Raw genomic sequence first — 27,463 nt, forward strand, 5'->3', positions numbered from 1 at the left:
TTATGATAGGCTCTAGCACTTTCCCTACTACTGATGTTAGGCTAACTGGTCTGTAATTCCCTGTTTAATCCCTCCCTCCTTGTTTCAATAGTGTGATTATATTTGCCACCCTCCAATCTGCTGGGAATATTCCAGAATCTACAACATTTTGGAAGATGACAACCAACACATCCACTATTTCCACAGCCACCTCCTTTAGTACCCTGGGATGTAGATTATCGGGCCCTGGGGATTTATTAGCTTTTGGTCCCATTAATTTCTCCAGCACTATTGTTTTGTAATAGTAATTTCCTTCTATTCCTCCTCCTCACTAGACCCTTGGGTCCCTAGTATTTTGGGAAGTTATTTGTGTCTTCCTCCATGAAGACAGCGCTAAAGTAGTTGCTTAATTGCTGTGTCCTTTCCTTGTTCTCTATTATAAATGCTCCTGTTTCAGACTGTAAGGGATGTAACATTTGTTTTCATGAATCTTTTTCTTTTTGCATACTTATCGAAGCTTTTACAGCAGGTTTACTCTCCTACTCTATTTTTCCCTCATAATCAATCTCTTGGTCCTTCTTTGCTGAAATCTAAACTGCTCCCAATCCTCAGGCTTGCTATGTTTTCTAGCAACTTTACACGGCTCCTCTTTGGATCTGATTCTATCCTTAATTTATTTTGTTAGCCATGGTTAAGTCACTTTCCCTATTGTGTTTTTGCACCAGAAAGGAATGTATCACTGTTTCAATACATGCATTCGCTCCTTAAATATTAGCCATTGCCTATCCACCATCATGCCTTTTAATGAAGTTCCCCAATCTATCTTAGCCAAATCACACTTCATACCCTCGTAGTTTCCTTTGTTAAGATTTAGGACTCTAGTTTCAGGTTGGACTTCTTCACTTTCCATCCTAATGAAGGGGTTTTCAGGCCAGACTGGATTATTTCAGACCAGTCTGAGGTATTTCAGTCCAGGCTAGAGTATTCACAGAATAATAAAATTATTACAGCACTGAAGGGAGGCCATTCAGCCCATTGTGTCTGCACCAGCTCTCTGAACGAGCAATTCCCCTAGTGCCACTCCTACCTTCTCCCTGTAATCCAACACATTCTTCCTTTTCAGATAACAGTCTAATTCCCTGCTGAATGCTTCAATTGAACCTCTCTCCACCACACTCTCAGGCAGTGCACCCCAAACCCTCAGCACTCACTGCATAAGAAGGTTTTTCATGTCACTTGCTTCTTTTGCTAATTACTTTAAATCTGTGCCCTCTTGTTTTGATCCTTCCTTCAACAGGAACAGTTCCTCCCTTTCCACTCCGTCCGGGTCCCTCATGGTTTTTGAATTCTTCTATCAAACCTCCTCTCAGTCTTCTTTCCTCCAAGGGAAAAAAAAATCACAACTTCTCCAATTTATCTTCATAACTGAAGTTCCTCATACCTGGAATCATTCTCGTAAACCTCTAATGCACTCTCTCCCATGTCTTCACATCTTTCCTAAAATGCTCAGAACTGGATGCAATACTCCAGCTGAGGTCCAACTATTGTATTATAAAAGCTCAACATAACCTCCTTGCTCTTGTACTCTATGCCCTACTAATAAAGCCAAGAATAACGTAGGCTTTATTAACTGCTCACTCAACCTGTCCTGCCACCTTTAATGCCTTAAGCACATGTACACCCAGGTCCCACTGCTCCTGCACCCCCTTTAGAGTTATACCCTTTACTTTATACTGTCTCTCCATTGTTACGTACCGGAGAAAGGCAAACTGTACTCCCTTATTGTCTCCCTGTCTACCCGTAAGCAGAGGTGTTTTTGAATTATTTTAAAAATAGGCTGTAGTGAATTTCCCCAAACCTTCAGTTTGTGTGGTCTAATTTTATAAGCACCATGCAGCAAACTCTCTTTAGGATTAACTGAGACGGTAGTTTATTTCACATTCGAGCCCAGGGGATGGGGGAGGGGGGGATGGGTGGGGAGGGGGGATGTTTGCAACCTCACACACACACACACACACACACGCACAAAGTAAGGGAGATGGAAAAGAGGGAGTTTTTACAACTATGGATAACAATAGCAAAAGAACCACAGAAATGAATCTTAGTTTACATAAGTTCCAGAGTCCAGAAAGTTAAAGTCCAGAGGGTGTTTCCTTCATGGCAAAGTTCAGTACAGATGAGTTCCTGGTTGGGAATAACACCATGAGTCCTTAAAATGAATAACAATGCAGCATGAGGGGATTTCTGTGCTTAGTCTGCTTGGCAGGCAATGAAACAGGCTTTGAGAAGTTGAGACATGGTGACCAGCAGCTTGGTCAGCTGGGAGTCCTGCTGTAGGGCTGTTCAATTCGTTGGTAATTCAGCAGACTGGGGGGTTCTCAGTTCTCAAAGTAATATAGAGATTTCAAAATGGTCACTCGAGTCATGTGACATTCTTTCTCCACATTGATTTCAAAAGGGATCTTTATCTGGTGTCTGGAACAGGCTTTGGTTTCAGGACTGACAATGTCTCAGCCAGTAGCTTTTGAAAGTGTTACCATCCATGTTGAGGATCTTGGGTTGGGAAGCCATTGTTTGGGCAGAGCCTCTGAGTCCACTAGAGGGGTGAGCTTATCAAGGAGTAAATGATGTCCGTTGTCCTCTCAGTGGTGCCCCTTTGAAATGGACCTTGGCAGTTCCAAGTGCGAGATGGGAGTGTTTGCACCTCAGCAAGAATAACAAGTTTCAATCCCTGGAAGTCTGAGGTTTCGTGATTATAATGTCCTTACAATTGGGTGAGATTCTACAGTGATGACAGGAGAACTTTTTTGTTCTTGCAACTCCTATTGGAAGCTTCCAGAACAAAGGGTAATCCTGTGGTCATATGACTTGTAGCAGCCATCTTGTTGCAGTTCAGCAAAAACTCCATTTAAAAAGAATAAAGTCTAATGTACACAGTTTGGATTTCTTTAATGTCTTATTTACATAACACCATGTTCTTCCTACCAAAATGGCCTCATATTTCTCTGCATCGAACTTCATCTGCTACCTGTCCACACTTCCCACTGGCTTGTCTATGCCCTATTGAAGACCTGTGCTGTCCTCCTCACAGTTTACGATGTTTCCAACTTTTGTATCATTGCAAATTTTGAAATTGTTCCCTGTATACCAGGTCTAGATTTAATATATATCAGGAAAGTCAAGGGTGCCAATACCTGGGGAACTCCGCTACAAATCTTTGTCCAGCTTCCAAAACATCCATTAATCACTCCTCTGTTTCTTGTCACTCTGCCAATTTTGTATCCATGATGCTACTGTCCCTCCTATTCCCTGAGCTATAACTTTGCTCACTAATCTGTCATGTGGCACTGTATCAAATGCCCTTTAGAAGTCCATATACACCACATCAACAGCATTGCCCTCATCAACCTGCTCTGTTACGTTTTTGAAAAACACTAGCAAGCTAGTTAAACATGATTTTCCCTTAAGAAATCCATGCTGGGTCTCCTTAATTAATGCACAATTATCTATGTGACAATTAATTCTGTCCTGAATTGCAGTCCTAGAAGTTTCCCCAACACCAAAGAGAATTATTGGAAAGTTGTTTACACTCTGCTTCATGAGTCGAAACAGTTATTTGCTGATGATATGCAGTACTGATACTTTCCATTGATCATGAATGGAGTAATAAAGTTTCAAAACAAGTTGAGGAAGTGTAATAAAATGGAGAAAAGAACATACCAAAGCACACAAATTAATAAATTTGTGTAATTATTAGCATTGTGCAGCTAATGGTTCTTCATATCAGGGATGACCTCACTGCCACATCTTGTGAAAGATTTAGTGCAATTTCCATAAATAAGACTGGATAGATTCTGCAGGTGAATGTGCTTTGATAAAGCCATGTTCTGGGTCCCAGATCACAAAATCAATGTCATTCGGGGTCCTGCAACAGTAAGAGGAAAAGTTATCAGCTCTTAAAATTCTAATCTGGGTGAAATGATCTTGTATATGTCAGCTCCTGGACAGGGTCAGTACACAGTGGGTAAAAGGGAATGGTTCACTCCAATCTAGTACTGTACTGCCCTTGTCTGTCTCACTGTCAACTCCCTGCACATGTACTGTACACAATAGGTAAAAGGCAATCATTTATATCATTTGGTACTGTACAGGCTGAAAAAGATCACTTCAGCCTCAACTGCTCAGTCTCAAAGTTGGCAAAATAATATCGATTATTCTCTCCATAACTGCTTTCTCTGCTGAATATCTATCCAGTTGCCTTTTGAATCACCATCTGCTTCCACTGTCTCTCCTCAAAATCGGCATGGCATTTTAAAGTCAAATGCTCATTCAGTTTCCTCACTGTCATCTAGAATCCAATACTCTGGTATTCAAAATTGTGATTGAATTTAATGGCTTTCAGTTCATCTATACTTTCAATAATCGTGTATAATAATATTGCACTTGCATGTTCTGCAATGTGAACATTACCAGTTGCAGTTACCAAAGATCCTCATATAAGGTATCAGTTTAGTTCTTTCATTGTGACTCATCCAATGCCAATGGGAGAATCACCACTTTCACACTCTTAAGTGACTCAATGCACTGCTTGAAAGTGTGCTGGAGATGGGTTCAATCGAGACATTCAGAGGTTAGATGATTATTTGAATAGAAACAATGTGTAAGGATACAGGGAAAAGGCAGGACAATGGCGCGCAGTCATAATGCTCATTTGGAGAGCTGATGCAGACATGATGGGTTGAATGGCCTCCTTCTGTGCTGTAACATTCTGTGACTGTGTGTGTGATTCAAGGAGGATTTTATCATGTGGGGTGCTAGCACTAGGCCTTTTATTTTTAGGTAGATATAAATGTCTTGGATATTGAAATACAGAGTAAAATTTCAGAAATTTGCCAATTATGCCAAATTTGGACTTGGCAAACTGAGGATGATACCAACCCGCTACAACAGAACATAGATAGGCTAGCGGAGTGGGCAGACAAGTGACAGATGGAATTTAACTCAGAGAAGTGCTAGATGATGCATTTTGGCAGGAGGGTTAGGGAAGGGAAAGATAGGGTTAATAGCACAGTATTAAAGAGTGTGCAGGGACATTGGGACCTGTGGATTCATGTGCAGAGATCACTGAAGGTGGCAGGACATAGTGAGAGAGTGATTTGCAAAGCATATGACACCTGGTAAATAGAGGTACTGAGTAAAAAGCAGGAAGTTATATTGAACCTTTCTAAAGCTATGGTGAGGCCACATGAGAGTAATGTGTCCAGTTCTGTTTGCCACACTTTAGGAAGGATGTGAAGGTCCTTGAGAAGGTGCAGAGAAGATTTACCAGAATGGTTCCATGGTTGAGAGAGTTTAGTTGCAAGATTAGGTTAGAAAAGCTGAGTTCTTAGAGGAAAAGAAATTGAGGAGAGAATTGATTGAGGTGTACAAGATTATGACAGGTTTAGATAATGTAGACATAGAAAAACTGCTTCCATTAGTTTATGGTACAAGGAATAGGGGATTCAGATTTAAAGTTTTGGACAAGTGGTAATGGAACACTCTGCCTACAAGGATGGTGGAATCAGAGACAATGGGCAGAATCATCTGTGCCCGCTGGCGGAGGGTATGTTCGGTGGCATGAACGCACAATATGGCAAGAAGGCCAAAAATTGGTTTCACAACATCGTGAAACTAGTTTGCAATCATCTGGGACGCGTTTCCTGCCATCGGATGTTGAGAAGCTCATTGTAATACATCTGCATAACATCTGCCCAGCCCGCCAGACTCATCCCCCCTCCCCCGCCCTGCCCTGCCACACCCTGAGGTTGAGGCACATTGGGGAGGGGAAGGGCTAGGGCTGCCCCAAAGTTGGAGGTAGCGCACAAGCATGTGTGATGTGTGATGTGTGGGGGAGGCGGAGTGGGCAGGGGAGGTGGTTGGGCGAGGGAAGCGGCCATCCATTAAGGAAACCTTGTATAAAGTGACCATTCCTCTGCAGCTGAGACAGTTCACATGCAGTCACATTGATATGACTGGAGTCGGGCCTCTAGCTTCTCTGCCCACTCCTGCAACGCAGAGGCAAAGTGCCACCAAGTGCTCCAGAGCTTTTCACCCCTCGGGCACAGACTGCAAAGCAATGAGTGTTTTATTGGACTGCAGAATAGTTGGACGACTGGGCACGTTGTACAATCTCCTCGCTAAAGCTGGCCATGGAGCAGTCACTGGTGCAGGCGCTCGCAGTCCCTTGCACTGTCAGCATCCTGGTTTGGACCAGTCTCCCCAGTGGTTCAAGCTAACAGGGCAGCCATGCAGTGCAGGTTAGGAGAATGCCTGTGCCTGAGCTGACAGCACAGCCTGCAGTCCAGTGGGTGAAGCTGCTGCCAATCGGTCGGGTGGAGAGGGGCGGAGGAAGGTTGGGTTTCGGGCAGCCATACAGGGCACTAATCTCTGGCCATCCAAGTGGTGGCCAGCAGTGTCTGGGATGTGTTAAGGGGCCTTCAGACTTAACTAAGGCAGGTTCTAAGTACATCCATGTTAAGCCACGGGTCTCTCTCTTTCATCCTGCAGGAGGAGTATATCAGGATCATGGAGCCTGGTGAACTAGCTGTGGCCTCGTGGTTTACACACAGCGAAGACAACAGAGAAGAGAGTGATGGAGGTGCCTGGCTGCGCAGAGGGAGGAGCAGCACCCTCAGGAAGAAGAAGCAGCTGGGGCTCCCGCACATGCTACTGAAGAGCCTAGCTAGACCCAGGGTCTATAAACGCCGCCTTTCATTCCTGCAGATGGTGGAGAACTAGTGTCGCCGAAGACTGCGCATGTCTAGGGAACTGGTCACACACGTCTGCCAGCTATTGTAGGATTTGGCGCCACAGGGACATGGAGGGCATCCACTGTCAGTGGCTGTGAAAGTGACCAAGGCGCTTAATTTCTACGCCAGTGCCTCCTTTCAGAGCTCCACAGGCGATCTCTCAGATATCACAAATGTATCCAAGAGGTCACGGATGCCATCTTTGCGAGGGTACATAACTTTGTGCATTTCACCCGGGACCAGGACAGCCAGGATGCAAGAGTGATTGGATTTGCCCAGATCTCGGGTTTCCTGCAGGTGCAGGGTGCCATCGACTGCACTCAAGTGGCATTCAGATCTCCATAGCAACACGCGGTCAACTATGTCAACCGCAAGGGATTCAATTCGCTGAATGTGCAGCTGGTGTGCGACCACCACAAAGGCTTCCTGCAGGTCTGCGCATGGTTTCCAGGGAGTGTGGAAGAGTCCTACATTCTCAGTCGGTCACAGATCCCTGCAGTCTTCCAGGGTCCACAGAAGCTGCAGGGTTGGCTCCTCGGGGACAAGGACTACTCACAGAGGCCGTGGCTGATGATACCCGTGTGGGGGCCTCAGTCTGCAGCAGAGCGACGCTATAATGAGGCTCATGCTGCAACTCACAACTTGGTGGAGCAGGCCGTTAAGATGCTGAAAATGAGGTTCTGATTCCTGGCCCGGTCTGGTGGAGCCCTGCAATACAGCCCACAGAGGATGTCACGCATCGTCATTGTCTGCTGTGCCCTTTATAACCTTGTGCTGCAAAGGGGAGACAAGCTGGCTGAGGAAGTGATGGAGGAGTTGGAGGTCTACTCTGATGAGGAGGACGCCAACTGGGATGAGGGTGAGGAGGTCCTCAAAGGCAACGATGAGGTCCTCGCACTGGCTGGACAAGGCAGGCACGCTCGGGAGACCCTCACGGCTGCCAGATTTGTGGAGGATGTTGACAACATGCAGTGAGGAGACACCGTAGATCCTCAAATTGCACCTGTGAACATTGGGCTCCAGTCTGGCTTATGGCAACACACATACTCTCTGTGAGAATGCTCCTGTCATGGAGACGCACTGGAGGCAAGAGGATGATGACAACATACACTGAGGACACTCCATAGATCTTCACACAGCCTCTGAGAATGTCTGACTCCCGACTGGCCAAGGGCAGCTCGCTCGCGCTCCATGATCAGGGTCATATCATGGAGATGCAGCTGTGAAACTTTAAAAGCATCTGATGCTTTGTCCGCCTTCAGCACCTGTCCCCCTTCAGGAGCACAGGGTCACTGGTCACAGATGCTGAACAGATGGGTGCCAGCCCACCTTAAAGATGCTGAGAGCACACCGAGAGAATGACGGTACTTGTGACGCCTTCCCACGACATGGGCAGCAATGACCAGCACTGTCAAGGTGCAGGCATCAGTAATGAGTCCAGGGAGTGTGAGGCCAGACCATCACTTTGGTTTGAAGGCTGCACAAAGCTCAGGGAAGAGGCCGTGGACTGAGACACTTGCCTTTGTCTTGAGCAAAAAGGTTTCACATCCGAGGAGCATGAACATTGCTCATCAGAACAAGGAGCCATAGGCTGGGAGACATTCTTAGGAGTTTATTGACAACAGTGAACAGCATGTACAAGTATTTAATACACGTGCCCAAGCTGTGCAACTACATCTTCTTAACTTTCCTAACCCTGCCACTACGTCTTGGTGCTCCCCGGACATCCACAGTGGTGGTGGAGGTAGCTGATTGTGATGCCCTGTCTGTGATGACTCAGGAGGGCCAAGACCTGGAGGGCCCCAGCCTGCTTTCAGGGTCCTGCTATGTGGCAGTGTCACCCCCCTCGGCCTGTGGAGCTGGAGCTGCTGAGGTCACAGGAAGAGGGGGTTCAGATGGGCCGGGCATTCCTGGAGTCACCTGGGTGGATGGCCCTTGGTGGGGGGAGAGGAGGAGGAGGAGGTCCACCTGTTGATCCTCCTTCCTATGGGTGCCCAAGCTGACTCCTTGAGAAGGGGCAGCTGGAGTGAGATCGAGTTGCCCCGCACCTCTCTTGCGTACATACTACTGGAGGCAAAATATGGCATCAGCATTGGAGTTGAGCCCGCGCAGCAGTGCAGGAGTGACGTCCTGTACCAAGGTCTCCTTGGAGGTTGCTATCCTGCCAGTGTTGACCTCAGTGTGTTGCAATGCCGGCGCTATCACCTCAGCCTGAAGACGGACAGACTGCTCCTTCGTGCCTTGCAATCTGAGGGGTGCAGCGGACATCCCTTCCTGATGTTCCTGAGCTTGCCTTTGCACCTCCAGCAACTGTGACATGACCGAGTCCAGAGGCTCCTCATCTGACTCGGACTCAGCAACGTTCTAACCTTCAGCAGCCCTCCAAATGCTGGACGCCTGGGAAGTCCCTGCCTCCACCTGCTGTGGATCAGACAGTGCGATGTGCTCTCCGGATTGTGACCCCAAGGCTACTCTAAAGCTAGGTCCCAATGAGGTGTGTGTCTCTGCGCTGGTGGAGGGTGTGGGTGAGTGCGGTGACTGGACTTTAAGGAGGGTGCCTCCAGATTCCTCTTCAGAGGTTTCTTCGGAGCTTGATTGGAGGCCCTGGGTCATGGACTCTGTCGGCTGTTTCCCAGATGTGCCTGTGGCAGTGGCCTGTGATAGATGAGCGAGAGAGAGTAATGTCCGTTGAACCGGCAGTGAGTGAGGGCCCTGTGGATGTCTGATGGGTTTGACTGTGTGTGAGCTGAGAGTGATGAGATGAGTGACTTACCCTGACGGAACGGAGATCATCAATCGTCCTCTCGCGGCACTGGGTGGCTGTCCTCTTTTGAAGGGTGTTCGTGCTGGCCGCCACTTCCCAAGCCGGGTTAGTGAGGTTGTTGCCCATCCTGCGGCCTGAGAGGGGGTAGAGGACATCATGGCACGCCTCCACCGTGTCCAAAAGGTGCTCAAGGGATGCGTCGTTGAACCTGGGTGCTTGCAGTCTTTTTGCTTTTCAGGGCCATGTTTTCTTTGCAGCAGTTGTGGGCTGGAAGCGCTAAGAGAGATATGTGCATGGCAGCCAGCCTGCTGAAGTGGCGAGGTGATGGCATGGCGGGCAAATGAGAGCCAGCCAGCGATAGACATGGCGTGTTTCCCGGAAATGCATAGTTAACGTGGCGGGTTTGGGATGGTATGACATGAAAAGCCGCCATTGCAGCCGCTGGGTAAAACACTGTTTTACCTGCCCGCTGCCGCAGTTAGTGAAAATCTGGGGTGATTCTGCCTAATGAATGTTTCAAAAAGAAATTGGATAGGCACTTGAGGGAAATAAATTAGCAGAGCTACGGGGATAGAGCTCGATATGTCTACAGGGAGTTGGCATGGGCTAAATAGGCTCAATGGCCTCCTGGGCCACACTAAAAATTTCCAGCTCTTTCTCACTGAGCCATAGTAACAGCTGCTCCTCACCAGTTTAGTACGTTGACGACTGCACTCCCATCTGGACGGAGGAAAGCCACGGTTTCCAGCTCAGTAGCAGCACTGGGATCAAGTCCAACACGTAGAGAGCCCTCAGGAACAAACTTACTGCAGAGAAAGGAAAATGTTCAAACAGAGTAAAAACCATCCAAACCCCACGAAAGACCAGCTTCGTTCCAAGTCAGAATGAGGTGAAGTGATACCCCACCGTGGCTCTTATTGACTTTTTTTCTCGATTGCTGTTTAAACAGCAGGTGGCAAGTATTTTCCCACAAGCTGGACTTGTGCCAGTTGGAAGGTCTGACTGAATGAGACAAACCCTTTGGCCACATACTGTAAGAGATAGACTGGAGTTTCCAACACTTGGTGTACATTCCAGACACCTGAGTAGTCAGAAAGATAGTGTGAAGCCAGAAGTGACAGTAAAACTAGACAGGGTTCTTACTCTTAAATCAAATATCAGACAGATTAGTGCTCTCTGTCCAGCAGCAACTGGTCTTTGCTGCAACCTTCCTGTGGGGATGATTTTGGAAATGGGACATATTCTCAGTATCAAGTCTTGTCACACTGAACTCTGGCTGAACATCAGTAACATCAGGGAATGTTTACCTAGTTTTATTTGGTACTCAATATGCCTAATATTTGATGTCTGCATTGTGTAAACACCACCCACTGCAGAATTATACCATCTGTAAGACAAATGGCTCTCACCTGAAGTGTGCCATGTGGTACAACATGGGCTGTTTGTAGAAGGTGTCCTGACTGCTGTTCACGATGACTGGACTGTCTACAAAGTTTTTCACCCAGTTAGGACCACCTTGCAAGTTCAAGGCCATGTTCCAATCTGTCCAACCAGTTACAAAATTATTCAGATTCTGGAATGTGTGTCAGAAAGAACATGAAGATGAGTATTTCACGCCTCGGTCTGCTTCCCCCTGTAGTATAGCCCAGAACCAGGTTTACTCTGTGTCAAGTCCACCCACCAATCATTACTCTTGCTAATGATCATGAAGGGGCCAGTGAGACTTTGCTCTCCATTGGCTGTTGGTGCTGAGGTTAATTGAGCAGCCACTGTTAACCGCACACTAGGAGACATCGAGAAGGGGTAAGTGGTCATACTTTGATTTATCCCCATTAAGATAGCAGATATCACAAAACAAATACCTAACTAATTGTGGGGGATTTACCAGAATCCCATTATCGCTACCTGGGGGCTCCACATGGTGGGCCTCAGGATTTAGATTCGCTGAACTGATTTCCATTCCGTTATCCACTCACCTGGATGATGTCGTGGCTGTACATGGCACCTCGTTCCCAGCTTCCCAGTTGTACTCTGTGTTCCCATGGCATGAATCCAGTGCAGGCCTCTGAAGAAAACAGGTAATATTCTGGGAAGAGATAGTGTGTAGTACCCAGAGTTTTATCAGCTGGTGTCAGCATATCGAGGTACCAGTGCACTGCAACACCGTGCACATATTGAGCCACATGCACATCACCCAGGACCTGACAGGATAGAGGAAAAGATGTTTCAGAGCCAGTGCTGTTGATCCTTGGCCAGGCTGTACAAGTCCTCATGCCGACTCTCTGGGGGTTTCAGAGTGATTGTGCATGGACTTGCTCTTCACCCACGGTCCGAGCAGAGACGAGGAGGAAACAGGCACTGGAAATTTGCTTTATGACCTACCCATGCACCCTTTAGCCACCTGTCCGGCTTCCTGTCCTCTCTCCCTCTTGCACATCCACTCTCCTACCCAACCACCTCTCTCTCTCTTTGCCCACCAGTTACCCCTGTCCACCCCTCCTGCAATATTATTGAATTGGTGTTTTGCAGGTGTTAATTCAAAGGTGGTTTCATTTCTCTTCAATTTGGATTACAAGACCGAGATTTTGTTGGTAAATTTCAGCACTTGCATATAGAAGAATGAGAGGCGATCTCATTGCAACCTACAAAATTCTGAAGGGGCTTCATAGGGTAAAATCTGAGGGGTTTCTGGTGCTCGTGGAACCAGTGGGGGCAGTCTCAGGATAGGGGCCAATCATTTAGGACTGAGATGAAATTTCTTCAGTCAGAGGGTTGTGAATCTTTGGAATTCTCTACCCCAGAGGGTTATGGATGCTCCATCACTGAATACACTTAAGGCTGAGATAGACAGGCTTTTGGTCTCTCAGGGGATTAAGGGATTTGGGGTGCGGGTAGGAAACTGGAGTTGAAGCCCAAGATCAGCCGTGATCATGTTGAATAACAGATCAGGCTCAATGGGCTGTGTGGCATACTCCTGTTCCTATTTCTTCTGTTCTTACGTTCTAAGAAGCATACTTTACATCGAATGCCCTATTATTCTCTCTCAGGTTATGAATAAAAAGCTGATTTTTAGACCTAATTGAATGTAGCTGTCATTTCTGAGACTTAATCTCAAATGACACTCACCACTTTTGCCCAGTACGGCAATAAGATTCTCTGGTCATCTAGGATCATGAGCTGCACGTCCTTGTGAGTACTGTTCTGTAATGCAGGTCCCAGATCAAGCACAATGAAGTCTCGCTGCAGCTCTGCTGTGAATCCCATGCACTGGAAGCTGTAGTTAGTTATCAGCCCTGTGGTGGGCTCATTCTGTATCGTCACAGCCCAAAAAGTGAGGTTGTGTTTTGCATATTCATCCAGAAACCTGGAAACAAGATTATGGGGAAATGGACAATAAAATAGACTAGATTAAAATAGACCGATTAGTTTAATTTTTTTTACAAGAGTACATTTTAAAGTGTAACCCTAAATTGTTCCCTTTTTCACCTTGGAATGGTAATTCAAATCTGGCAACTGAGTTTAAAGCGCTGAATGTGGAGAATCTACGACGCGTGGTGGTTGAGTCCTTGAGCACTGGCATGTGGTGGGGTCACTAATTCGATGGGGAGGGATTTATGTCAGAAAATGTCATCCCCTACAGGTGAAACAGACCTTGTGGAAATTTACAAAGGGCAAGAGAACACAGGGTGAAAGTGAGAGAATATAGAGAACTGAGCTCAATAACAAGATCATTCTCACTAAGAAATGGGTGGATTTTCAGAAATGTAATTAATTTATAAAGAGAGTTACAATCTGTGACAAGAAATGCTCAGATCAGAGGCCAGAAACAAGAGCAGAAAAACTAGTGCCTGACTTTTTCACCTGCATGTGTTGTTCTAAATTCAACAGGGTTTAATCTTAAAGAACAGAATCACACAAGGCCAAGTGATGGACGTTAATGGGATCCCAGTTCTTACAATGCATGATAAAGGACAGTGTGTCCCCATCAGGGACTGAAAGACAGCCAAGACTGTTTGTCCCTGTGCATCTTCTGGGGGAGAAGCTGCTGATCCAATCACATTGTGCATCTCTTGCTCCCTCTCTCTCTCTCTCACCTGATGAAGTAGTTTGCCCATAACTTGTAGTATTGTCCCCCAGGCTTTCCCTTCAAGGTACCCTTCCCAATCGTTGAATTGTTTGTTTTCATCCAGGCTGGAGCAGTCCACGGACTGGCAAACAAGTACAAGGGGCGTTTGGACAATGCCTTGGCTGCCTGTATTATTGGGATCTAGTTGGAGAAAAAAAAATCAAATTGAAACTGTGGATAGAATCCACCATGCATAGGGTGATTTTATAGGCACCGCTTGGGATGTTTAAAATATAGAAGGAGAAGGGGAAATGGTGAGAGGAGGGGTGAATGGTGAGCAGAGGAGGGGTTAGGAGGAAAGAGGAGCAGGGGAATAGGAGAGGAGGGGCAGTAGGGGTTGGGGCATGTATATGGGAAAGGGGAGGAGTGGGCGAGATAGGGGATGGGGAGCAAATAGGGGGAAGGAGGAGCTGAAGAAAGGGGTTGAGGGAGGGGAAATGGGAGAGAAGGGACATTGAAGGATGAGGCATGAAAGGGAGGATGAGTGTAGGAACAAGTGAAGAAGTGGGAACAGGGAAGGGCTGCTGATACAAGCATGTCTGTAATGCAGTGACTGCCATCCCCACTCCCAAATGTCAAACTTGGTCTCATTGCATTTCCCCTTTTAAATTTCTATAGGTGAAGCATTTTACCTTCATTTTGGTGTCTTCCTCTGTCAAACTGAAGTGCTGGAGATCCAGGTCTCCAGGATAGTCATCATACGTGTACACATGTGTAGAAAAATCACAACTTGCCATTGGTACACGGATAATATTGTACTCAATTCCTGCATTTTGAAAAATTGGAAACGTTAAAAATGTCAGTGTTTCCAGACCAGAGCTTTCCTGTAGAGAAAGTAGGCAACACCACAGGTAAACATGAGGTTTGAACATTGAGTATATAACCATACAACTGCATGGTCATAATTCTGGTTGCACTGCAGTATGGTAAAATTTTAATTCTGTTTCACACAAACCTTCTTCAGAGAAATAGGATCGGAGGAGATTTTCCTGGGATCCGGCAGAAAGAGACAGAATGTTAATGGCTGCAGCATCGGTTATTGCACCACCAAAGCCTTTAATCCGCTGGTATTTCTTCTTCACATCAAAGATCAGCTGCAAACCTAGGCAAACAGGCCATCATCAAAGGGACAGTAAGTACACAGGAAACCTCAGCAACATTCAACTCTTTGCCATTGATTCATAAAAAGAATTAGGATTGAAAGGTGCATGAAGATGTCCACGACCGGAGGAGGTTGCAGAGATATGAACGCCTTAAAGGGATTTGAAGACAAAGGTGAATGTTGGGGAATAGAGAGCTAATGTGGATCAACCAGGATAGGGGTGTTGGTGAGCGAGATTGGATACATGGAGCAGAGTTTTGGAGAGCTGAAGGTTATGAAGGAAGGCTATGGGGGGGCAGCCAAAAGAGTATTGGAACAGTGAAATCTGCAGGCGACATGTATGGATGAGGGTTTCAGCAGCGGATAAGCAGATGCAGAGGTGGAGTCAGGAGATATTACACAGATGGAAGTAGACAATCTAGGTGATGAGAATGATATGGCAATCAGGGTTTCAGCTCCTAGTCCAGTAGGTCATAGAGGCTGCAAACAGTCTGCTTCAGCCTGAGACAGTGACCAAAGAGAGCTGAAGTTGGTGGCAAGGGAACAGAGTTTGCGGTGAGGGCCGAGGGCAATGGCTTCTGTCTTCAGAAAGGAATGAGAGAACAATAGGCTATGCCCGAGTGAGAAGTTGGGTACCTGGCTCAGGTGGGAATTTCTGGTAAGCTTTTCTGAACTTTAAATTTAGATTACGAGTTAGGTTCTTACTTTTAAAACATTGTTAGTTGAATAGCCCAGTTAAACAGGGAACTGCCGGAAGTGGCAGTTATCTGTCAATCAGCTGAAAGTAGTTGGCCTCAATAGATGTTAATTACTGTAAAAAGCTGAGCTAGGTAGTAATCATCAGAGACTCTATATAAGCAGATAGTTTTAAACCTATGCACATAAAGGGCTGTGTGGGTACCAGACTATGCCTGAGTGGGATGTAAATTGAGTGAAGAGTTGGCAGTTTGGTGCACAGGGGAAAAGAGGTGTTTTGCTCAGCCTCCAGTGGTTGATGAGTTTTCTTCCTTGTTTCCAAGCTAGGTGAGTGCAACTTTCTATTATTTTATTGGTGTAAATTATTAACTAATTGCGTAAATAAATAAAGTTGGACAGCAAAGGCAGGGCCGGTGGTGTGCTGTGACTGCAGCATGTGGGAAGCTGTGCAATGCACTGCAATCTTGGGTAAATGTTTCTGCAGAAAGTGTCTGCAGTTTGGGTAACTTTGGCTCTGAGTTACTGAGTTGGAGTCTGAGTTGTGGACATTGTGGGGCACTGGAACACTTTGTTCCAGGAGGCAGTCACTCCCCTTGGGTTAGACAAAACTTTCGTAGTTAGTCAGCGGTCAGCGACAGGAGGATATGACTGAGAGTCAGGCAGGTGAGGGAAACCAGCATGCAGTAATGGAGGAGCCTCAGCCCCTGACTTTGTCCAACAGGTTTGAGGTACTTAATACCTGTCTAGATAAGAAGGACTGCAAGCTGGTTAAGTGGACTGACTTGGAAGCAAACCTTTTTGAAGGTACAAGCTAGTTTCAGACTCATTCTTCCTCGACATACAATTTTGGAATTAACAACATTCACTCCCTCCACCACCAACACAGTAGCAGCAGTACATATCTTCTACAAGATGCACTGCAGTAATTCACCAAAGCTCCTTCCACCACACCTTCCAAACTCATGACCCCTATACCTAGAAGGACAAGGTTAGCAGATACTTGTGAACAACACCACCTGCAAGTTCCCCATCAAACCACACCATCCTGACTTGGAACTAAATTAGCCATTCCTTCACTTTCACTGGGTCAAAATCCTGGAACTGTCCCCTAACAGCACTGTGGGTGTACCCACGTCATATGGACTGCAGCGGTTCAAGAAGGCAGCTTGCCATTACCTCCTCAAGGGCAGTTAGGGATGGAGAACAAATACTGGCATAGCCAGTGATGCCCACATCCAGTGAAATAATTAATAAAATATCTAATAATGGATGTCAAAAAAGCAATCTGACAAATCAGAAGTGAAGGGGTTGAAAGATGTGGTAGTGAGGTACAGCTCTATCATGTGAAACTTGATGTTGTCTTTTTGATACTAAGGGTTAGCCAGAGAATCTCCTCCAATGGTTTCTCTTCCTGTCCCTGCAACGGTCTCCTCCAATGGTTTCTCTTCCTGTCCCTGCAATGGTACCTACAAAATCCCTCCTATTTCTCATTGACATGCTAAGACAGGAGTATGGAATTAAGTGAAGGCACCAACAACTTCCTTTTATATAGTACTTTTAATGTATTAAAATATCTCACTGCACTTCACAGAAGCATTGTCAAATTTTGTTTGACACCAAACTGCATTAAGAGAGATGACCTAAAGCTTGGTCAAAGATAAGAAATATGAGTAGACCCTTATAGCTGTCCTGCCTTTCAATACAATCATGGCTCAACTCCACTTCCCTGCCTGCTTCCCATATCCTTTGGTAGGTTTTAAGAAGCATTTTAAAGGAGGACTGAGGCAGAGAGGTATGGGGAGAGAATTCCAGAGCTTAGGGCCTGGGCTGCTGAAGGCATGGCCACCAACAGTGGAGCAATGAAAATCGGATGTGCAAAAGGCCAAAATTGGAGGAGAGCACAGATCTTAGAGGGTTGGAGGTTACAGAGATGGGGGGAGAGGTGAGGGCATGGAGGGATTTGCAAACAGGAATGAGAATTTTTAAATCAATATGTTGCCAGCCTAGGAGCCAATGTAGGCCAGTGAACAAAGTTGTGCTGATAGTGGGGGAATGGATCGTGGTGTGAGTTAAGATGTGGGCAGCAGTTTGGGTGAGATCAAATTTATGGTGAAAGGTAGAAGACCAGCCAGGAGAGTGCCAGAATGGTCTAGTCTGGAGGTAACAAAGACATAACTGAGTGCCCAACTTTCCCATCTGCTGCTGAAACCATGTTAGAGGTGGAAGTCAAACTCAGCTGGACAACAGAAGAGAGACATTGGAAGAGAATGGTGTGGCCAAACTTGTTTAAATGCTGCAGAGTTTGTTCACAATGGCCACAGTCTGTTGATCATCATTGAATAAAGATGCGCAAAAGCAATTGTTGACAAAAATAGGAATGTTTAAATATGGTTTTACTTCAGCAAATTATTGCTTTAGATTGTGACCTTTAAGCAAAGCTTAGTGAATACGGCTGCAGCAGTTCAAGAAGGCAGCTCACCACCACCACCAACGCCTTCTCAACGGCAAGTAGGAATGGGCAACAAATACTGTCAAGCACATCCCATGAAAGAATTTTTAAAAAGCATCAATTGTAACATTACCTTGTTGTTTGGTATTAGTCAGGATTTTTCCGGTTTTGCTCTCAAGCCTTTTGCCAGCCTTGCTGGTTTCATATAAAAGGTAATAGCCTTTCTTTGGTAACACCAGTGGGTCTATCGTATCACAGTATGTCGCATTGCACACACAAACCACTGAAGTCCCCCCAAAACTCTGGGCAGCACATGGTTTACCAGCTAAGAATGCAAGAGAAACACAAATTGTTAAAGCAGCTTTTCATCCCATTTTCAACCCCCTCCTTAATCTCCTGGAGGTGGTAACTAGTTGCCCTCTGGTATATGAGCCATTTTTCCCGTGATATAACAGGTTTTACAATTGTGAAAGACAATAGGCACAACATGTGCTCTTATTTGGAACCCCTCACTTAGAAGCCTTGAGTATGACTTTGTGGGATGTGGAAAAATATCAGTGATGCAATAAGAGGGTTTTCTTGAGATTAGGGGAAGCCATGCTTTCTAGAAAGCATGGTACACACCTTGAGTGTTTGGGGCATTGCTTAATGAATGAGGATGTAATAATGCAGCACATTTCTCTGGCCTGTATAGTTCCCATTTATAAGCACTTTCCTATTGGTTAGGAAGTGTTATATCCAGTCTGACCTGCATTATAACCCCTATTCTGTGACTCCTTACATCAGTTGTTAATCTAGGATTTTTCCAAAAGTTTTATGAAGCCCTAATTATTAAACAAAACCAACAAATTTCTTCTGTACTCCTGTCAGTTATATTTGAACTCATTTAATAGGTCAAACTTTTGTCAATGTTTTCCACAATACCTCCAAGTAGAACAAACACACAGGCTGCAAAATTACCAGGAAACCAAAACTCAAATTTCCAATGTGTCTGAACCCCTGGAAAGAGCCCTCCATTGACTCCTGGTCTCGCCACAGGGTGGAATGCAAGGGCTGGATGGGAAATGAGGGCCAGGTAATGGAAAGCGTGCAGCAGCAGCAGCAGCCAGTCCAGTAAATCTGTGCAGAGCGAAATGCTACCTTGTATTGTTCACAGAAATAATCATACTGCATCAGGCCAGCTCCCAAAGCAGGTTTTGGGACCTTGCTCCGAAATTTTGTCCTGCTGTGGGGTCACCTCAGATGTCAATCCTCCTCGACACAGTAGCTTTTTAGCGTCTAGATGGCTTTGGGTAAGTGGGCCCATATCTCGGCTAGAATCCCAGTGATTTGCATCAATCTAGGGGAGCCTGACATTAAAAAAGGAACCCGTTTGAAAATGGAAGTCAAAGTTTGGTGTCATCAGGATGCCAACCAAAACTCAGCATCCATAAGGAGTGTGGGAAATGTAGGTTTCAGTTCCACTTCCACGGTGATTGTTTACCTGTGACTGGAAGGACTGTCCAGAGAGGAAGCAAACAAAAAGACAACCAGAAAGTTGACATCCTAGAAAAGGAAAGTGCCTACAGCATCTCCAGCTCCACACTTGTGTCCTAAAGGAACAGAAAATGACAGGGCAAAATATCAACAAAGAGAAAAATAAAACCCTAAAACGTCCAGGTGTAACAAACTGCCTGGAGTAACTTTGGACAAGTACAGATTGATTTCCATTCATATTTATAGCCTTGGTTCAGTCGAAGTGTAAAACAAAAACGGAATTATCTGGAAAAACTCAGCAGGTCCGGCAGCATCGGCGGAGAAGAAGAGTTGATGTTTCGAGTCCTCATGACCCTTCGACAGGTCATGAGGACTCGAAACGTCAACTCTTTTCTTCTCCGCCGATGCGGCCGGACCTGCTGAGTTTTTCCAGGTAATTCTGTTTTTGTTTTGGATTTCCAGCATCCGCAGTTTTTTGTTTTTATTTCAGTAGAAGTGTCATTGCTGAAGTCAGGAGGTTGTGGGTTCAGACCTGCCTGCTCACAGAGTAGCCCCTAATCAGCACTGACCCCACCCCCCCAACCCCTCAGCACTGACCCCCCCCTCCACCTCCCCCTCCTCAGCACTGACCCCACCTCCCCCTACACCCTCTCAGCACTGACCCCACCTCCCCCTACACCCTCTCAGCACTGACCCCCCTCCCACTCCCCTCAGCACTGACCCCACCTCCCCCTACACCCTCTCAGCACTGACCCCCCTCCCACTCCCCTCAGCACTGACCCCCCCCTCCACCTCCCCCTCCTCAGCACTGACCCCACCTCCCCCTACACCCTCTCAGCACTGACCCCCCTCCCACTCCCCTCAGCACTGACCCCCTGTCCCATCCAACCCCTCAGCACTGACCCCCCCCTCCACCTCCCCCTCCTCAGCACTGACCCCACCTCCCCCTACACCCTCTCAGCACTGACCCCACCTCCCCCTACACCCTCTCAGCACTGACCCCACCTCCCCCTACACCCTCTCAGCACTGACCCCCCTCCCACTCCCCTCAGCACTGACCCCCTGTCCCATCCAACCCCTCAGCACTGTCACCCCCCTCCACCTCCCCCTCCTCAGCACTGACCCCACCTCCCCCTACACCCACTCAGCACTGACCCCCCTCCCACTCCCCTCAGCACTGACCCCCCCTCCACCTCCCCCTCCTCAGCACTGACCCCCTGTCCCATCCAACCCCTCAGCACTGACCCCACCTCCCCTCCAACTCCCACAGCACTGACCCCCCTCCCCCTACACCCTCTCAGCACTGACCCCCCTCCCCCTACACCCTCTCAGCACTGACCCCCCTCCCCCTACACCCTCTCAGCACTGACCCCCCTCCCACTCCCCTCAGCACTGACCCCACCTCCCCTCCAACTCCCACAGCACTGACCCCCCTCCCCCTACACCCTCTCAGCACTGACCCCCCTCCCCCTACACCCTCTCAGCACTGACCCCACCTCCACCTCCCCCTCCTCAGCACTGACCCCCCCTCCCCCTACACCCTCTCAGCACTGACCCCCCCCTCCACCTCCCCCTCCTCAGCACTGACCCCCCTCCCCCTACACCCTCTCAGCACTGACCCCCCTCCCCCTACACCCTCTCAGCACTGACCCCACCTCCCCCTACACCCTCTCACACTGACCCCACCTCCCCCTACACCCTCTCACACTGACCCCACCTCCCCCTACACCCTCTCAGCACTGACCCCCCTCCCACTCCCCTCAGCACTGACCCCCCTCCCACTCCCCTCAGCACTGACCCCCCCTCCCCCTACACCCTCTCAGCACTGACCCCACCTCCCCCTACACCCTCTCAGCACTGACCCCACCTCCCCCTACACCCTCTCAGCACTGACCCCACCTCCCCCTACACCCTCTCAGCACTGACCCCACCTCCCCCTACACCCTCTCAGCACTGACCCCCCCTCCACCTCCCCCTCCTCAGCACTGACCCCACCTCCCCCTACACCCTCTCAGCACTGACCCCCCTCCCCTCAGCACTGACTTCCCCCTCCACCTCCCCCTCCTCAGCACTGACCCCCTGTCCCATCCAACCCCTCAGCACTGACCCCACCTCCACCTCCCCCTCCTCAGCACTGACCCCTCCTCCCCCTACACCCTCTCAGCACTGACCCCCCCCTCCACCTCCCCCTCCTCAGCACTGACCCCACCTCCCCCTACACCCTCTCAGCACTGACCCCACCTCCCCCTACACCCTCTCAGCACTGACCCCACCTCCCCCTACACCCTCTCAGCACTGACCCCCCTCCCACTCCCCTCAGCACTGACCCCACCTCCCCCTACACCCTCTCAGCACTGACCCCCCCTCCACCTCCCCCTCCTCAGCACTGACCCCACCTCCACCTCCCCCTCCTCAGCACTGACCCCACCTCCCCCTACACCCTCTCAGCACTGACCCCCCTCCCACTCCCCTCAGCACTGACTTCCCCCTCCACCTCCCCCTCCTCAGCACTGACCCCACCTCCCCCTACACCCTCTCAGCACTGACCCCTCCTCCCCCTACACCCTCTCAGCACTGACCCCCCCCTCCACCTCCCCCTCCTCAGCACTGACCCCACCTCCCCCTACACCCTCTCAGCACTGACCCCACCTCCCCCTACACCCTCTCAGCACTGACCCCCCTCCCCTCAGCACTGACTTCCCCCTCCACCTCCCCCTCCTCAGCACTGACCCCCTGTCCCATCCAACCCCTCAGCACTGACCCCACCTCCCCTCAGCACTGACTTCCCCCTCCCCTCCAACTCCCACAGCACTGACCCCCCTCCCCCTACACCCTCTCAGCACTGACCCCACCTCCACCTCCTCAGCACTGACCCCCCTCCCCCTACACCCTCTCAGCACTGACCCCACCTCCCCCTACACCCTCTCAGCACTGACCCCCCTCCCCCTACACCCTCTCAGCACTGACCCCACCTCCCCCTACACCCTCTCAGCACTGACCCCCCTCCCCCTACACCCTCTCAGCACTGACCCCACCTCCCCCTACACCCTCTCAGCACTGACCCCCCCTCCACCTCCCCCTCCTCAGCACTGACCCCCCTCCCCCTACACCCTCTCAGCACTGACCCCACCTCCCCCTCCTCAGCACTGACCCCCCTCCCCCTACACCCTCTCAGCACTGACCCCCCTCCCCCTACACCCTCTCAGCACTGACCCCACCTCCCCCTACACCCTCTCAGCACTGACCCCCCTCCCCCTACACCCTCTCAGGCACTGACCCCACCTCCCCTACAACCCTCTCAGCACTGACCCCCCCTCCACCTCTCCCCTCCTCAGCACTGACCCCCCTCCCCCTACACCCTCTCAGCACTGACCCCCCTCCCCCTACACCCTCTCAGCACTGACCCCCCTCCCACTCCCCTCAGCACTGACCCCACCTCCCCCTACACCCTCTCAGCACTGACCCCACCTCCCCCTACACCCTCTCACACTGACCCCACCTCCCCCTACACCCTCTCAGCACTGACCCCCCTCCCACTCCCCTCAGCACTGACCCCCCTCCCCACTCCCCTCAGCACTGACCCCCACCACCTCCCCCTACACCTCCAGCACTGACCCCACCTCCCCTACACCCTCTCAGCACTGACTCCCCCCCCCTCCACCTCCCCCTCCTCAGCACTGACCCCACCTCCCCCTACACCCTCTCAGCACTGACCCCCCCCTCCACCTCCCCCTCCTCAGCACTGACCCCACCTCCACCTCCCCCTCCTCAGCACTGACCCCACCTCCCCCTACACCCTCTCAGCACTGACCCCCCCCTCCACCTCCCCCTCCTCAGCACTGACCCCACCTCCCCCTACACCCTCTCAGCACTGACCCCCCTCCCACTCCCCTCAGCACTGACCCCACCTCCCCTCAGCACTGACTTCCCCCTCCCCTCCAACTCCCACAGCACTGACCCCCCTCCCCAAAGCACTGACTCCCCTCCCCGCTGCACTGACCCCCTCTCTCCTACCCTCCCCCCTGCACTGACCCCCTCTCTCCTACCCCACCTCCCCTCCCCCCTGCACTGACCCCCTCCCCTCCCCCCTGCACTGACCCCCTCTCCCCTCCCCGCATTGCACTGACCCCCTCCCCTTCCCCCTGCACTGACCCCCTCCCCTTCCCCCTTGCACTGACCCCCTCCCCTTCCCCCTGCACTGACCCCCACTCCCCTCCCCCCTGCACTGACCCCCACTCCCCTCCCCCCTGCACTGACCCCCTCTCCCCTCCCCGCATTGCACTGACCCCCTCCCCTTCCCCCTGCACTGACCCCCTCCCCTTCCCCCTTGCACTGACCCCCTCCCCTTCCCCCTTGCACTGACCCCGACTCCCCTTCCCCCTTGCACTGACCCCGACTCCCCTCCCCCCTGCACTGACCCCACTCCCCTTCCCCCTGCACTGACCCCGACTCCCCTCCCCCCTTACACTGACCCCCTCCCCTTCCCCCTTGCACTGACCCCCTCCCCTCCCCCCTGCACTGACCCCCTCCCCTCCCCCCTGCACTGACCCCGACTCCCCTCCCCGCATTGCACTGACCCCCTCCCCTTCCCCCTGCACTGACCCCCGACTCCCTTCCCCCCTGCACTGACCCCCTCCCCCTTCCCCCCTTACACTGACCCCCTCCCCTCCCCCCTGCACTGACCCCGACTCCCCTCCCCCCTTACACTGACCCCCTCCCCTTCCCCCTTGCACTGACCCCCTCCCCTCCCCCCTGCACTGACCCCCTCCCCTCCCCCCTTACACTGACCCCCTCCCCTTCCCCCTTACACTGACCACCCCCTCCCCTTCCCCCTTGCACTGACCCCCTCCCCTTCCCCCTTACACTGACCCCCTCCCTTCCCCCTTGCACTGACCCCCTCCCCTTCCCCCTTACACTGACCCCCTCCCCTTCCCCCTTACACCTGACCCCCTCCCCTTCCCCCTTGCACTGACCCCCTCCCCTTCCCCTTGCACTGACCCCCTCCCCTTCCCCTTGCACTGACCCCCTCCCTCCCCCGACCACCCTCCCCTCCTGCACTGACCACCCCTCCCCCGCCCCCGCACTGACCCTCCCCCTCCCCCCCACCAGCTCTGAGCCGACCCTCCCCCTCCCCCCCCTTGCACTGACCCCCCCCCCTTACACTGACCCCCTCCCCTTCCCCCCTGCACTGACCCCCTCCCCTTCCCCCCTGCACTGACCCCCGCCCCTTCCCCCTTGCACTGACCCCCTCTCCTCCCTCCCCGCATTGCACTGACCCCCTCCCCTTCCCCCTTGCACTGACCCCCTCCCCTCCCCCCTGCACTGACCCCCTCCCCTTCCCCCTTGCACTGACCCCCTCCCCTTCCCCCTTGCACTGACCCCCTCCCCTTCCCCCTTGCACTGACCCCCTCCCCTCCCCGACCACCCCTCCCCTCCTGCACTGACCACCCCTCCCCTCCCCGCCCCCGCACTGACCCTCCCCTCCCCCCCACCAGCTCTGAGCCGACCCTCCCCTCCCCCCCCCTTGCACTGACCCCTCCCCCCCCTTGCACTGACCCCCCCCCCCTTGCACTGACACCCTCACCCCTCCCCCCAGCACTGACCCCCCCCACCCCTCGCCCCTGCACTGACGACCCCCAACACCACCCTGCACTGACCCCCACCCACCCCCTCCCCCGCTGCACTGACCCCCACCCACCCCCTCCCCGCTGCACTGACTCCCCCTCCCCCCATATTGACTCCCCCTCCCCCCTGTATTGACTCCCCCCTCCCCCCTGTATTGACTCCCCCCTCCCCCTGTATTGACTCCCCCTCCCCACCCCCACTGTACTGACTCCCCCCCTGTACTGACCCCCCTCCCCCCTGTACTGACACCCCCCTGCCCCCTGCCCTTCCCCCTGTACTGACACCCCCTCCCCCTCCCTGCTGTACTGACCCCCCCTGCCCCACTCCCACCTGTACTGACCCCCCTCCCCCACCCCGCTGTACTGACCCCCCACCCCCTCCCCGCTGTACTGACCCCCCACCCCACTCCCACCTGTACTGACCCCCTCTCCCCTCCCACCTGTACTGACCCCCACGCCACTCCACTCCCACCTGTACTGACCCCCTCTCCCCTCCTACCTGTACTGACCCCCCTCCCCTTCCCCCCCTTTCCCCCTCCCTCCATTTCCCTCCCCCTTCCCCCCTCCCTCCATTTCCCTCCCCCTCCCCCCCTCCCTCCATTTCCTTCCCCCCTGCTGCTAAAATACTAGCCACCATATCACTGTATATCCTTCTGATATAAATTAGATTGCATAGCTCCCCTTTCAGCTGCAAACTTAGTACAGTGTAATAAAACATGCTCCGCCAATTGCACAAATCATCAACTTGTTTCCATATTAAATAGAGACTTATTTAACCCACAAGGCCCAATCCTAATCCTGCACATAATCACTTCATCCTTATTATAACACAGCAATTGGTAAAGGCTGAGTTGTTAAAACCCAGGGGGAAACTTGAATAACTGTCATAACCTATAGTTTCAATTGGTATATTTGAGATGCAGCTCTGAATTCAGGAATAAGGCCACCAAGCCTTGAAGTTTTTTTATATAAAACTAAATTAAATACTTATTAATTTAGAACAAATTAAACACATACACATGTCTACAAGTTGCTACCACAATAACTTCTAAACAAATCCCCAAATTAATCACTCCCAGGTAAATCTTCACCAAGGCAACAATAACCCATTTACTTTAGACAGACACCAGGCAAAGCTCATTTGACCTTATGAATTCAAAATGAGGTCCCTTGCAATTTGGTTCCTTTGCAGTCATAGGCTTACACATTGGTTAGATCTTAAATGTCTCTGCCTTACACACACAAACTCCTTTCTGTTTATACCTAGCTTTTCCTTTGAATGTAAATTTTCCATTGTATCACCAGGCTGTTAACGTTAAATCTCCTAACAATAATATCCTTTCATTCCACCAATTTTATTAAGCTGAGAAAAAATAAACACATTGCTTGGCGTCTCCCAGCTAGGTGCAAGATTTTACTCCCATTCTTGAATGCTTTATTTAACAAACGCAAATTTACACTTCACTTTCTATCCTCTTTATGGTTATCTAATGAACATCTCAAAAACTACCCCACGAAGCACCCAGACTAGCTGATTTTAATCCAATTAAGACACGCATAGACACAGACCCCTTACATTTTAAAAATAATTTCCAATAACTTTATAGCTATTGATATCTCATGACACCCTTCTACACTCCCCAGTGAATTTACTAGAGAACTTCACATTGTTTCGAATCTGATATAAATGCCTTCCTTTCTCGTCCATATCCCACTTTTGTTGCCTTAACGCACATATTTATTCTTAATAATGGTTTAATTTCCAGCCTTTCCGAATGAAATCTCGATATCCGGAATCAAGTGATTTGTCGACCTTTCAGTCAACGAATCTGTTGTCTCATCCCCTACCACACCTTTATGTGCTGGCATCCATTAAAAACCCACCACAGTTCCCAACTGTTGCATTGTACAATAAGTGAAAAACTTCAAGAGTCGAATCCTGTTTGAGTTCAGAAAAACAAGATTGGGCAGAGACCAAATACCGGTGATGGATCTGAACCAACAACCACTCCCAATGAGCTCTGCCTCCACCACCCACTCTAAAGCCAACATTATTGCCAAGACTTGGAACTATTGGATAACCTTTTCACAACCTAAATTCAGGAATAAAACCTGCTGACCCTGTCCTTCCCAGGCCTGGATCCCTGGAGCCATCAAGAGAAAGCTCAATATAAGCAAACCAATTCTTATCTCCATATTCTCCATTTGCAAACCAGACAGATTAAAACCTAAACTATTTCCTTTAAGTTTGTCCAGTGCTGTAAAGTTAACCTCTGGATATTGAAAGGTGCAATGACTGTCGTGTCTGCTTATTACAAACTCGCAAGGCCCAACCTTGCCCCTTACTGCTTTCCCCCCAAAATACCCTCTGGTTCTCCACCGTCCTCCTGACAGGAGCCTCACCACGTGACTAACGTCGGCACACCGTGCGACCGGATTGGTCGCCGTGCGCCCCA

The 27,463-nt window shown here is 50.1% G+C and overlaps 1 protein-coding gene across 7 annotated transcripts; it reads right to left on the bottom strand.

Moving 5' to 3' along the window:
- Positions 1-2,911: 2,911 nt before the first annotated feature.
- On the bottom strand, positions 2,912-27,429 carry gba (glucosidase, beta, acid). Of its 7 annotated transcripts, none has more exons than XM_041179798.1 (11): positions 27,411-27,429; positions 19,391-19,499; positions 18,041-18,232; positions 14,616-14,762; positions 14,293-14,426; positions 13,629-13,801; positions 12,661-12,898; positions 11,511-11,735; positions 10,944-11,107; positions 10,224-10,340; positions 2,912-3,904 (listed from the first exon to the last, which is right to left on the bottom strand). In XM_041179798.1, exons 2-11 carry the CDS (start codon positions 19,449-19,451, stop codon positions 3,799-3,801), a joined length of 1,557 nt encoding a protein of 518 aa, XP_041035732.1. In that variant the 5' UTR covers positions 19,452-19,499; positions 27,411-27,429; the 3' UTR covers positions 2,912-3,798. The 7 variants fall into 7 exon arrangements, with proteins under 7 accessions (XP_041035732.1, XP_041035727.1, XP_041035730.1 ...); XM_041179793.1 differs by having other exon boundaries at positions 27,373-27,424; XM_041179796.1 differs by having other exon boundaries at positions 27,354-27,419.
- Positions 27,430-27,463: the final 34 nt, after the last annotated feature.

Source organism: Carcharodon carcharias, chromosome 36 (genome assembly GCF_017639515.1).
Source record: "Carcharodon carcharias isolate sCarCar2 chromosome 36, sCarCar2.pri, whole genome shotgun sequence".
Taxonomy (NCBI): Eukaryota; Metazoa; Chordata; class Chondrichthyes; order Lamniformes; family Lamnidae; genus Carcharodon; species Carcharodon carcharias.

Excerpts from the sequence above, each read along its gene's own strand:
- gba (XM_041179798.1), bottom strand. The coding sequence starts at position 19,451 with ATGTCAACTTTCTGGTTGTCTTTTTGTTTGCTTCCTCTCTGGACAGTC. Across the intron at positions 14,427-14,615 it reads ATCCTATTTCTCTGAAGAAG|GAATTGAGTACAATATTATC; the intron begins GTTTGTGTGAAA and ends TTCAAAATGCAG. Across the intron at positions 10,341-10,943 it reads TACCACATGGCACACTTCAG|TAAGTTTGTTCCTGAGGGCT; the intron begins GTGAGAGCCATT and ends CTTTCTCTGCAG.